General features: G+C 36.9%; 1 protein-coding gene and 1 non-coding gene across 3 annotated transcripts; both read left to right on the top strand.

Moving 5' to 3' along the window:
* The first annotated feature begins 184 nt into the window (after positions 1-184).
* On the top strand, positions 185-10,946 carry LOC111800107 (GDSL esterase/lipase At5g03610). 2 transcript variants are annotated; one of them, XR_015422247.1, is made up of 7 exons: positions 185-319; positions 5,044-5,065; positions 5,157-5,420; positions 6,813-7,084; positions 7,204-7,519; positions 8,523-8,982; positions 10,584-10,946. XR_015422247.1 is itself a non-coding variant. In XM_087126288.1 (6 exons), exons 1-6 carry the CDS (start codon positions 287-289, stop codon positions 8,729-8,731), a joined length of 1,116 nt encoding a protein of 371 aa, XP_086982414.1. In that variant the 5' UTR covers positions 185-286; the 3' UTR covers positions 8,732-9,128. The 2 variants fall into 2 exon arrangements, 1 of the variants encoding a protein (XP_086982414.1); XM_087126288.1 differs by lacking the exon at positions 10,584-10,946 and having other exon boundaries at positions 8,523-9,128.
* LOC147791542 (small nucleolar RNA Z247) lies at positions 1,097-1,236 on the top strand. Its single transcript, XR_015422335.1, has one exon. It is a non-coding gene; the product is annotated as a small nucleolar RNA Z247 (small nucleolar RNA).
* Positions 10,947-13,090: the final 2,144 nt, after the last annotated feature.

Below are 13,090 nucleotides of genomic sequence, written 5' to 3' on the forward strand. Positions count from 1 at the left end.
ATACCATCGTGGAGAGTCATGTTCGTCTAACAAAGAACAGTGGCCAACCCAAAGAAGTGTTAGACGCCACAACTTCGAAGCACGATGTTTTAAACGTCGCGTAAAAAGCTAGCAGAAAATGGAGCGGTTGACGTAAGAATGGTGAAGGGCAGGTGATTTTATCATTGGCAGATTACTATATAAGCTATTAAAGAGAGTGAGTACAGTTTCATTTGGAACATTTGGGTAAAGAAACAACACAACTTCAAAGAGATTCCAATTCCAATTCCAATTCTAAGCTCCTTTAATGGACTGCAAAAAGCTCCTCTGTTTCTCTCTCCTCTGTGTTAAACCTAAAATAGATCATAACTGTATATACTAAAATAGTCTAAGATTTACTAGTTTATGATTTGAAGGGTTTGTTACCAAATCTATGATTTTATGGTTTGTTACCAAATCATAGATTTGGAATGTAATCTTCATTATACGCATCTATAAATACATGAGGTCGTGACCCATATAGGTCATCGTGCCATTCAATCTAACATGGTATCAGAGCCAAGGTTTATTTTTTAAACTCCTCGCCATGTCTTCTTCCTCCTCTCCATCCACCATCTCCAACACCGTCTCAACTACCATGGCGACTTTTGGCCTTAAACAATATCCAATCCCTCTACACCATGTTGTCACAATTCGTCTAACCAAAAACAACTTCATCATATGGCGTGCCCAACTCCTCCCCTACCTACGGAGTACGAAGCTTATGGGCTACCTCGATGGCACCAATGTTGCACCTGCCAAGCTGATCCCTTCCTCAACTGCTGCTGGTGCTGAGCTGGTCTCTAATCCGGCCTATAATCAGTGGTATGATCAGGATCAACAAGTCCTTAGCGGCCTTCTCTCCTCCATGTCTGAGGAGATTCTTCATGATGTGGTTGCCGCTACTACGTCCAAGGAGGCGTGGGATACCCTGCAGCGGATGTTTTCATCGTCAACTCGTGCTCGCACTACTCAGATTCGTGTTGAGCTTGCCACGTCCAAGAAACGAGATCAATCTGCTGCAAATTATTTTTGCAAGATCAAAGGGCTAGCCACCGAGCTGGCCGCCGCCGGCTCTGCCTTGCAGGATGATGATGTGATCGCGTATCTTCTCGCTGGTCTTGGCCCTGACTATGATCCCTTCGTCACCTCAATGACTACCAAGAGTGAAGCCCTCACCCTTGATGATGTGTTTGCACATCTAATGACGTATGAAGCTCGCCAACTACAACACCAGGCTGAACTTCAGTTAAATCTTGGATCTTCTGCCAATTATGCTAGTCGTGGTGGTCAGCAGAAGAATCGTGGGCGTAGGGATCGCGGTCGTGGTCGTTCTCAAGGTTATGCACCCTCTCGTCCTGCTGGTGATCGTCGTGGCCCTTCTGCTCGTCCTTCCTGCCAGATCTGCGGCAAAGTGGGGCATACTGCTATCCGCTGCTGGCATAGGATGGATGAGTCCTATCAAGATGAACCTTCTTCTGCTCCTCCTACGGCACTGGCGGCTACTTCCTCTTACAAGATTGACCCAAATTGGTACAGCGACACAGGCGCTACGGACCATATCACCAGTGACCTGGATCGTCTCGCTGTGCGTGAACGTTATCATGGAGGTGAACAAGTTCAAGTCGGCAATGGAGCAGGTTTGCGTGTTTTGCATACTGGTCATTCTCTAATTAATACTGCTACTCGTCCTCTTGCGTTGCGTAATATTTTGCATGTGCCTGAAATTTCCAAACATCTTCTTTCTGTTCATAAATTTTCTCGTGATAATGACGTATTTTTTGAATTCCATCCTTGGCATTTTTCTATAAAGGATCGACAGTCGAGGAAAAGTCTCCTAAATGGGAGGTGTGAATCTGGTCTTTATCCTATTAAGCCATCCGATGTCGATAATCTCAAGCACGCCTTGGTGAGCAGATCTACTACTCACGCCCAATGGCATGCTCGTCTTGGACATCCTTCATCTCAAGTAATAAAATCCATTTTGCGTCTAAATAATATTTCGTGTGCTAGTGAGTCATCTTTGTCAGTTTGTAATGCGTGTCAGTTAGCAAAGAGTCATCGATTACCATATACTAGTTTTTCCCATAGGTCTTCGTCACCTTTGGAACTTATTTTTTCGGATGTTTGGGGCCCTGCACCTCCATCTGTTGGGGGTTTTAAATATTATATTAGTTTCATTGATGATTTCAGTAAATTTTCGTGGATCTATTTGATGCATGATCGTACAGAAGCTCCTCGTATATTTTTGCAATTCCAAGCTCATGTTGAGCGCCTCCTAGATACTAAAATCAAGTGGGTTCAATCTGATTGGGGTGGGGAATATCAGAAAATTCACAACACATTTTTTCGTTCCCTTGGAATTGGTCATCGTGTTTCGTGCCCTCACACACATCAACAAAATGGGTCTGCTGAACGCAAGCATCGTCATATTGTTGAAACTGGCCTAGCCCTTCTAGCTCATGCTCATGTACCTATTAAATTTTGGGACGACGCGTTTCTTACAGCCACATATCTCATCAATCGTCTTCCTACTCGTGTCATCGATAAAAAATGCCCCTTAGAGCTTCTTTTTCATACCCCACCAAATTACTCCTTATTAAAAATTTTTGGGTGTGCTTGTTGGCCTCATCTTCGTCCTTATAACAAACAAAAGCTCTCTTTTCGATCAAAGGAATGTGTCTTTCTAGGCTACAGTTCTTCACATAAAGGGTATAAGTGTCTTGACACCGATTCTGGTCGTGTCTATATGTCTAGAGATGTCATATTTGATGAAAATGTTTTTCCATTCAAGAGAGCCTCACCTAATTCTTCCCCAATCATGCAGTCGACGCATAATGCCCCTGATTTGTGCACCTTGCATTTGGGTAATAGCAGTACTAATTTGGAGAATGATCACATGCATATGTCTGGGCCTACTAACTCTTTGGATGCAGAAAATTTGGTGTCTACATCAGCTTCGGAATTGCCGCAACAATCCTCCGCGTCGCTGCCATTCGAATCGGCGTTGGTTGTTCCGCCAATGATTGAGGCATCGGCTTCTCCGCCAGCAGATGATATTGCGCAATGCCCGGTCGAATCCTCGGCCGTTGGTCAACCAACTGCTGTAGCATCGGTTGCTCCCCTCGCAACGGCTGATACGGCCGTCCCCTCAAATGTGGATTCTGCACCTACTACTCATCCGTATGGTACTCGATTGAAGCACAATATCAAGAAACCCAAGGTGCGTACAGATGGAACAGTAACATATCTTGTAGCTCGGTCTTCTGCCTCTGAACCTACTTCACATATTACTGCTATGGAGCATCCCCTCTGGCGTCAGGCAATGAATGATGAATTTCAGGCACTTCAAAAAAATAAGACATGGCACTTAGTTCCTCCTCGTGCTGGTCTTAACGTTATTGATTGCAAATGGGTTTTCAAACTCAAACAAAAGCCAGATGGCTCTATTGATCGCTACAAAGCACGCCTGGTTGCTAAAGGTTTTAAACAGCAGTATGGCGTCGATTATGATGATACCTTTAGTCCAGTTGTTAAGCCCACTACCATTCGGCTCTTATTATCTCTTGCTATTTCTCGTGGTTGGGCTATTCGGCAGATTGATATTCAAAATGCTTTTCTTCATGGCCTTCTTAATGAAGATGTTTATATGAAGCAGCCCCCTGGATTTGTGGATTCTCAACACCCTGGTTATCTCTGCAAGCTGGATAAGTCGCTTTATGGCCTTAAACAAGCTCCGCGTGCCTGGTTTTCTCGCCTTAGCTCCAAACTATTACAGCTGGATTTTACACCTTCAAAGGCTGATGTCTCTCTTTTTATTTTTAACAAAACGGGCATTCAGATGTATATTCTCATCTACGTTGATGATATTATTATCATCAGCTCATCTTCTACGGCTACTGAGAAACTTCTTACACAGCTTCAGGATGATTTTGCCGTCAAGGATCTTGGTATTTTGAGTTATTTTCTTGGGATTGAGGTCCGCCATACTTCTAGTGGACTTATTCTGACACAACATAAATACATTCGAGATTTATTAGCCAGAACCAATATGCTCACCTCCAAAGGTGTGCCCACACCTATGCTTCCCAGTGAGAAGTTGTTATTGAATGGTGGTGAAAAGCTCTCACCTGAGGATACTACTCGCTATCGAAGTGTCGTTGGTGCTCTCCAATATTTGTCTCTGACACGTCCTGATATATCCTTCTGTGTCAACAGAGTGTGTCAGTTCATGTCCTCTCCGACTTCTATACATTGGGCGGCAGTCAAACGAATTCTCCGTTATCTACATGACACTATTGATATGGGTTTGTGTCTTACAAAGTCCAGCACTGATTTGTTGAGTGCCTTTTCAGATGCTGATTGGGCTGGGAATCCTGATGATCGTCGAAGCACTGGAGGCTATGTGATCTTCTTTGGTGGCAATCTTATCTCTTGGAGTTCGAGGAAACAATCGACAGTTTCTCGTTCTAGTACGGAAGCCGAATATAAGGCGGTTGCTGATGCCACTGCCGAATTAATTTGGATCCAAGTTCTCTTGCGTGAGCTCGGGATCTCGCAAGCGCGAGCGCCTAGCCTATGGTGTGACAACATTGGTGCCACCTACCTATCCGCCAATCCAATCTTTCATCGACGGACGAAGCATGTTGAGGTTGATTATCACTTCGTTCGTGAACGAGTATCGACTCGTCAGCTTGATGTTCGACTCATATCTTCCAAGGATCAGCTCGCCGATATCATGACAAAGCCACTGCCAGCTCCTTCTTTTAGCTATTTTAGGCGCAATCTGAACTTAGTAGTACATCGTCCAGATTGAGGGGGGGTGTTAAACCTAAAATAGATCATAACTGTATATACTAAAATAGTCTAAGATTTACTAGTTTATGATTTGAAGGGTTTGTTACCAAATCTATGATTTTATGGTTTGTTACCAAATCATAGATTTGGAATGTAATCTTCATTATACGCATCTATAAATACATGAGGTCGTGACCCATATAGGTCATCGTGCCATTCAATCTAACACTCTGCTTCTCTCTCCTCCCAGGTTCTCCATTTTCTCTCTCTAAAAACCCCCCCTTCCTCTTCCTTTCTCTCTCTACAATATATATATTTTTTAATTTGTTTTTGGGTTGCAGAATTATATGGGGTGGTTTGGGTTTCTGCTGGCGGAGGTGGCCACCGTCATCGCCACCGCGTGCGGCGGAGTGGACAGAGTCTTGGTGGAGGGGAGCTGTCGGATTCGAATCCTAGAAAGCTGTTTGTGTTTGGGGATTCTTATGTAGACACCGGAAATAACCGGAAACCGGCGGCAAAATCTTGGCAGTATCCTTATGGAATTACTTTTCCCGGTAAACCCACCGGCCGTTTCTCCGATGGCCGTGTTTTGACCGATTACCTAGGTAACCCTGAAAATCTAACCGTCTCTCTCTCTCTCTGTTTGTCTTTTTTTTTTCTTTTTTTTTTTGTGCGTGTATTTTGAATTATTAATTGTTTTGAATTTATTTAAGATTCATTTAATTTGGATAATTATGAAATTATGTTATTTTTAAAATTATATTGTTTTTAAAAAATCATTTATTGATCTAGATTAATAATTTATTTAGTTTTTTATTAAATAATTTTAAAATTATAGCAAAAGAAAGAAAAAATCATAATGAAAAAAGGACTAAAGTAGTGAAGAAGGCTCTTTATATTTAAAAACAAAAAGAATTAAAATGGTATGATTAAAGGAAATTCTAAACACAAAATAAAAATAATATTTAAAATGATTTAAAAAGCAAATAATAAAGATAAATTTGCTTTAGTTTTATGGATATAAATACAGGTGGTGGCCCACTCCCCATTGCTATTGTATTATTATTATTATTATTATTATTATTATTATTCCTTTCAAAATAATTTATTATTAAACACTTTAAATAGCACATTTTTTCCTTTAATAAAAATTAAAACAGGCTTTTAAAAATTAAAAAAAAAAAAAAAAAAACCTCGTGGTAATAATTTTTTTTAAATTTTATGTATTTTAAAAATTATAAAATTATATCATATCTTATCTATTTATTATTGAAACATTTAAACTCTTATCTAAATTCTATTTTTTTTTATTTTTCAAAAATTATTAGTGATTTATAAATTTAATAAAGTAAATAATAAAAAAATAAAACAATTTCACAAAATAAATAATATATTTTAAAAATTAAATGGAAAATAATGAAATAAATTTAAAAAATCAGTGCAAAAGGAAGTTTATTTTTTATTTTTTAATTTTTAATTTTTAATTTCAGTCAGAGCGTGGCACTTTTTGGCTGTAAAAACTCAAGACCGGCTGCATTATAGAGTCGGCTTTTTTATTTTTTTTTATTTTATTTTTATTTTTGCTTTATTGATATGGGGATGGCTGTGACTTTTGAGCATGTCAGTTTAGCGTAACCCTTTTCCTTTTCCCTGACAGTCAGTCTTTATCTTCAACTTCACTGCATCTTTTCCTATGTCATTTTCCCCCTTTTTTTTTTTCGATTTTATTTATTTTTTAATTATAGAATATATATTTTAATTTGACCAATTAAGGTATATTCTAGAATTTTTTATTTCTTGTGTTATTAAAATGTCGGTGGAATTAAAATTGGGTTTAATTAAGAACTGAGTTTAAATATATTGGAATTTCACTTTTTTTTTTTTTTTTTAATTAGTTTATGGTTCATATAATTTATTTATTTATTTGATTTTTAATGAATCATAAAAATTGGCTCCATTTCACGGCGCCATTGGGTGATTGAATCTTGTGTGTGCAGCCAAGTATCTGAGAGTGAAGTCTCCGATTGCGTACAAATGGCGGAAAGTAGGGTTAGGGCAACTGAAATACGGGATGAATTTCGCGTACGGCGGCACCGGCGTTTTCAATACCTTTATAATGAGCCCTAACATGAGCACTCAGATCGACTTCCTCCAGCAGCTGATCCACGAATCGACGTATAACACCCAAGATTTGCATTACTCTGTGGCGCTGATCTCCCTCGCCGGCAACGATTATGGTGTCTACCAGGCCACTGACGGCTCTGCTCAGGTTTTCCCCAACATTTTTAACGTTTAATTTCAACTCTAGAAATGATTTTTTAGTCAAAATATAAGAAGTTAAGCAAAGAATTTGGGGATTTTGTATTGAGTTTGGCGTGTTGGTGGCAGGGGTGGCAGCCATTTATAACGAAAGTGGTGAACCAGCTGGAGGTGAATTTGAGGCGCATCCATGGGCTGGGGGTTCCAAAGATAGTGGTGACGTCTCTGGAGCCGCTGGGCTGTCTTCCTAGCAGCACAGTCGCATCCTCATTCCAACAGTGTAATGCAACTGAGAATCTGCTTGTCAATTTCCACAATCTGCTATTGCAGCAATCTGTGGCAAAGCTCAACAGTGAAGTAAAAGATGCCTCTGCATCCACTTTCATCCTTCTTGATCTGTATTCCTCTTTCATGGCTGCTCTCAACAACAAAGGAGACCCTCTTGGTGACTCTCTTGATCTTTTGATCTTTTTTAGTCCACTAATTCTCTTATGCTCCTTAAAACTTGTTTAGTCCCATTGATTATTCGAAACCCACATGAGAGCTGACATTCTTCAACTAAAACACCCCTGATTTACCATCTTACCAGGATTTGTCCTCATGAGTCGGCCTAATGGTCAATATCAGTAAGGACCTATGTCAATAGTAATGGGTTAGAGAAAAAGGACATCCCAATAAGTCTTGTGTCCTCCTGCAAAGGATTCAGGCTTTGGGGGCCACATGCTTATGATTTAATATCCTATTTGACAGCAACTATATAGTAGGATTAGACATGTGTTCTTTAAGAATAGTAAGGTGCATGTCAGCTGGTTTAGATACTCACATATATTTAAATAAAAAGACTGATTTACATGAATGGACAACAAGATCGTGACATTGTACGTGTTTGCTATTGGACAAATGTGTAACAACCCAAGTCCACCGCTAGCCAATATTGTCCTCTTTGTGCTTTCCCCTCAAGGTTTTTAAAACACGTCTGATAGGGAGATGTTTCCACACTCTTATAAAGAATGTTTCGTTCCGCTCTTCAACCTATGTGGAATCTCATAGAATGCGACTTCTTTTAGTTAATTTGGCTCTCCATTTTTTAGAAGATTGTGCCCGAGATCTGGTAAACTAAGCCTTGGTTCTTCTGGAAATAGGTTGATTGAAGCATATTAGAGACTACAGCTGGGTTCCCTTGACAAGCTAGACAAAGTGACACCTGCTCCTTAATTATTCTGGCTTTTGGTTGTAATCCCTACAAAAGGTTTCCGCTCTGTAAACTATGCTTGGTACCTCTTAGGTCTCGTCTCAAAATATGGTATAGATTAAGATTCTTGCCTTCCATCACGAGCTAGAAAAGGGTCAATTGACTGACTTGACACTCCTCCATAAGAAGCCCACAAGCACACCTCCCTTTAAAAGTTTATAGGGTGTTTTTTAAGTGATTACCATGTTTTGTGCAGGGAACGTGAAATTTGAGAACCCATTGAAGCCATGTTGTGTTGGAATAAGCACCGAGTATGCATGTGGGAATGTGGGTGCGAATGGGGAAAAGAAGTACACCATATGTGAAGATCCAGGAGCTGCATTCTTCTGGGACGAAGTGCACCCTTCTCAAAATGGCTGGTTCGCTGTGTACTCAGCATTGCAAGCAAATTTAAAGCAGCTCTAAGCTTTAAATTACATAGAAATCAGATAAGTGACCCCCCAATTTGACAAGACATTTCATTCATTCAATGATCATCTGTCTTGTAGTTTTCAAATAATATTTGGCATGGCCCCTTTGCCTCTGCTCTCTGATTTGCTTGTAGGTATTCATCTTTCTCTCTCTCTCTCTCTCTCTCCCCCCCCCCCCCCTTGTGTCTTTATGCAAGTCTCCATCTTCTTCTTCAAGTTCAGAGCTAATTTTTTCTCTCTCTCTTGGTATGTGTATGAAACTTTTCATCTTCCTGGTCAAGTTCATAGCTAATTTTAGTTATATCAAGCATTTGTATGGTTGTTTCTGATTGAGGACACTAACTCTTTGGTGTGTTTAATACAAACTCTATCTCTCCCTTTCCATGGTTTCAGATTGAAGTCTCTGACTCTGATTCTGTGTGTGTTTAATACAAATTCTCTCTCTCTCTCTCTCTCTCTCGTTGGACAAGTTTTCATGCCTGATTTTTTTGTTTTCTTGGCTGCAACCTTACTTGAATAGGATCCATTCATTCTATAGTCGGTTAGGATCGCACAACAACACACACTCAATCTAGATGAACACAAAAAAAAAAAAAGGAGAGAGAAGATGTAAGGAGGAATATTGACTTTGAAGTTTGAAGTTTAGATGACTTCAGATACGTAGAAAGAAGAATGTAGGAGGCCGGAAGTACATTTTCAAAGCACTGCCTAAAGGATAAAGGGTATGTATATGGTCAGCTTCTTATATATAGCTTTACCCGAACATAGTACCAGTGCATACATATACAGCCTAATATAGCAACAACTTTACTATCTATAACCGTTCAGTAAGCTATAAGTAAGTTGCAGACTCAACCTTGTTAGGTTACTTATTTATAGCTTACTCAACGGTTATACCGACTTTGTTAGGTTATGGAGCCTAATGCTTATTTATAGCTTAGTCAACGGTTATACCAACTTGTTAGGTAACCTTATTAGTCTATGGAGCTTGATGCTTATTTATAGCTTAGTCAATGAGTAAAACTATATTTGGTAAATGACATATAACATATAAAGTAAATTGTCATAAATAATGCATAGGAAGGTAAAGCTAGGTAAAGCTATATATGGTAGATAGTTATATATATATAGTAGATGATTATATCTAGTAGAGTTATATATAGTAAGCTAAATGATATATATATCCAGCTTTGAAAATGTACTGTATTCCTACTATGTAGTGGTCAATACTAAACCTTTAGCCAATATTTTTTTTACATTTTCTATTTCCTATTCTTTGTGTTCATCTAGATCGAGTGTGTGTTGTTGTGCGATCCTAACAAACTTAATATGAACAACTGGATCCTCGAGTTTTATAGTCAGACTCTGTGTTTTGTACAAGTTCATTTTTAGCTCTACTACCCTTGGTCTTCTTCTTCTGGGTTTGAATGCAATATACCTTATCAAATTGAAAGCGAACCCACCTTGAAATAAGTTTAGTTTTATACGGCATTTTTCTTTTTCATCCCAAAACAAACCAGACAAAGGCAGCAACCAAGTTTACTGTGTTCCTAAAGAACAAGAAAAAGTTGATGCCTCCATGTGCCAAACAACCAAGTGCCAGTAGATGGGGCATTGACCCTTGTCTAAGTTTCATTACAACATTGATATGAAACATGTGATGAAATGTCAACACTCAATCTGTAAGGATGAATGAGGAATAGAAACCCTAAACCCTAATATATATGTATAATAATAATATGTTCCTAAACTATAAAGTTTATGTTTACTAACCCTACCTGTCTAATATTTATTTAGTTCGATAACTCTAATATTTTGGATTTTGCGTTTTGTTTGACCGTGTGTAGGTGGTGTCTAAGTTCCTATGATCGAGTCTTTCTGGCTCCTGTGAACATCTTTTCTTAATGTATTAAAGAGGTTCTCTCCAACCGGTGGAAAGTGGTGAGTGTCCACTAATGGTCATTCTTGGCTCAGATTCGATAATGCAATTTCAGGAGGAGTCGGTAGTTCTACCTTGGATCCTTTCGGACTTGGAGTACGTGGGACGCTGGGTCGAGGTTTGGTAAATCAACTGGTCTCTCCTTTCCTTTACAGTCTCGTAGCTTCCCTCTAGTTTTATACTCTTTAGAATTTACGAACCTTCTAGGTATAAAATTGAACATATGAATTAATTTTTTTAAAAATGTTCAAATATAATGAGATCTATCAAACAGTATGTTAACAATTTACTAATTTATTAGCTATAAATTTGAAAGTTTAAGGATATGGTGACACTTTTTCTAGTACAGGGATCTGTTAAACGTAGACTTGAAACTTTAAGGATGGAAAAGATAGCATCGATTGACTAATAAAGCCATCATGAACTCTTAATCTCCTTATCTAATAGAAAGAATAACAAGCTCATATGAAAACTAAAAAGATGAAAGACAAATTTATGATTTGTCAATCGTACACGTAACTTAGTGATAGTTATCTTGAAGTCTATGCTCAGATCATGATTGCACAATTTCACCTATCACGTGTCAGCTCAGTCAAGACTAAAATTTTATTGGATCGAACCCGTCTTTCATTTATTATTATAATTAAGGATAGGCACCACTCAAAGTGAGGAACATCACATCAAGAAGGCAATGACCCAACCCCACAAATGTATAACAATTGAAGCAACTAGAAGTGGTCTCCAATGGTAGTTGGTGGCCAATTGCCATCCCCACATGCAAATTTCTTCATTATTGAATCTCTTTTAACTACACAATTCCTTAATTGGAACACTGTTCCCTATCTAATTAAACTTGCCCATGTGATCATTTATATTTATATAATGGACCTAAGTTCATCCTTTTGTTTGACCATTAATCTTTCAAAATATCATTAACCATTTTACTTAATTTAAATTATGTCGTTCCATTAATTATTATTATATATATATATATTTTTGGTGCTCTCATATTAAAAAAATTTAGACACGTGTAAAATTTATTTTATAAATATAGTGGTCTCGTCCATCTGACTTAAACTCAACTAGTTAAGGCATTCGAAACTTTCACTAATAATTTTTTTTAACTGGGTTTTGATTTTTTTCTTTATTTTTTAAATTTTTATTTGTGTTTTTTTATTTAATTATGAAGGGTGGACTTAATTTAATATATAAACTAAATTTATAATTAGGCCATTAATTATAGTTAATATTTCAAAGCAGCTATGTGGTTTGGGAGACAAATAATGGTGATTTTTGCACAAAATTAATTAATATTTATTTAATATGAAATAATTTCGTAGGTTTTTTTCACATGGATGATATTTTGACTTTTGGCATCGAGTCATTTTCCCCGATTTTTTAAATAATATAATAAATAATTTATTTTTCAATAAAAAAAATTAAATTAATTTTTTTACTTTAAACTAAATATTAAACGAACGTTTCAATTCGAATGTGAACATAGTTCAACTAATTAAAAAGGAAAGCATTAGAAATTTTATAAATTCTATAATAAATGTTTGCGAATCATTCTGGGCTTTATATTTAATAATTAGTTTGGTCCTCTCTATATTTAATAATTAGTTTGGTCCTGGTTATGGCGCGACATCCAAATCTTTGACTCTGTTTCAGCTGTTTGTATGTGAGTGTGATTCACTCGACCATTTTGTTGATGAAATTTTTAACGTGTTTGTCTAATTTATTATCAGCCTCTTTTTTAACCGAAGAAAAACACTTATCATTTCCACTTTAATTCTTAGATAATATATGTAGGTAAGTCATAAATAAAATTTACATAAAAACAAAAATCGACCGTTGAATAATAGGTGATGGACTCTAAAAATCCCTATAAATTAGTTTTTTTATGCTAATAAAAATATTTTACTTAATAATTTGGTCACTAATAGTCCATTAAACTTTTATGGTTCGTCTAATAATTATCGAACTAAATTTATAACCTTATTAGACGCTTAGTGAGGGAAAAATAAATATTATATTACTATATTTTGAGTTCAAATATTATTTTTTAAACCACTTTTTATTCGTATTTTTTTTTTCATATTTCTATTTTTTCATTGTTAAAATAAATAAAATTTACACGTTGAGATAGAAAATAAGCTAAATATTAAATTTTAGGTAATCAATCATTAAACTCGTTTTATTTTATTTTTTTAATATCTTAATTAAAAATGTTGATTGAAACACTCGCACCTAAATGATGTGAAAGTTGTCTATTTATAATCAAATAAATTATAAGGATATGAAAATAACAATAAATAAAAAGATATCCATGGTAAAAAGTCAAATATCTAAAGATATTGGTAGATATATATTATAAACTATAATTTAATATTAAATATCCTTAACATTGACGAC

The sequence above is a fragment of the Cucurbita pepo genome, chromosome 8, assembly GCF_057944985.1.
Source record: "Cucurbita pepo subsp. pepo isolate OVF chromosome 8, ASM5794498v1, whole genome shotgun sequence".
NCBI lineage: Eukaryota > Viridiplantae > Streptophyta > Magnoliopsida > Cucurbitales > Cucurbitaceae > Cucurbita > Cucurbita pepo.

Excerpts from the sequence above, each read along its gene's own strand:
- LOC111800107 (XM_087126288.1), top strand. The coding sequence starts at position 287 with ATGGACTGCAAAAAGCTCCTCTGTTTCTCTCTC. Across the intron at positions 7,085-7,203 it reads CCACTGACGGCTCTGCTCAG|GGGTGGCAGCCATTTATAAC; the intron begins GTTTTCCCCAAC and ends TGTTGGTGGCAG. Across the intron at positions 7,520-8,522 it reads CAACAAAGGAGACCCTCTTG|GGAACGTGAAATTTGAGAAC; the intron begins GTGACTCTCTTG and ends TGTTTTGTGCAG.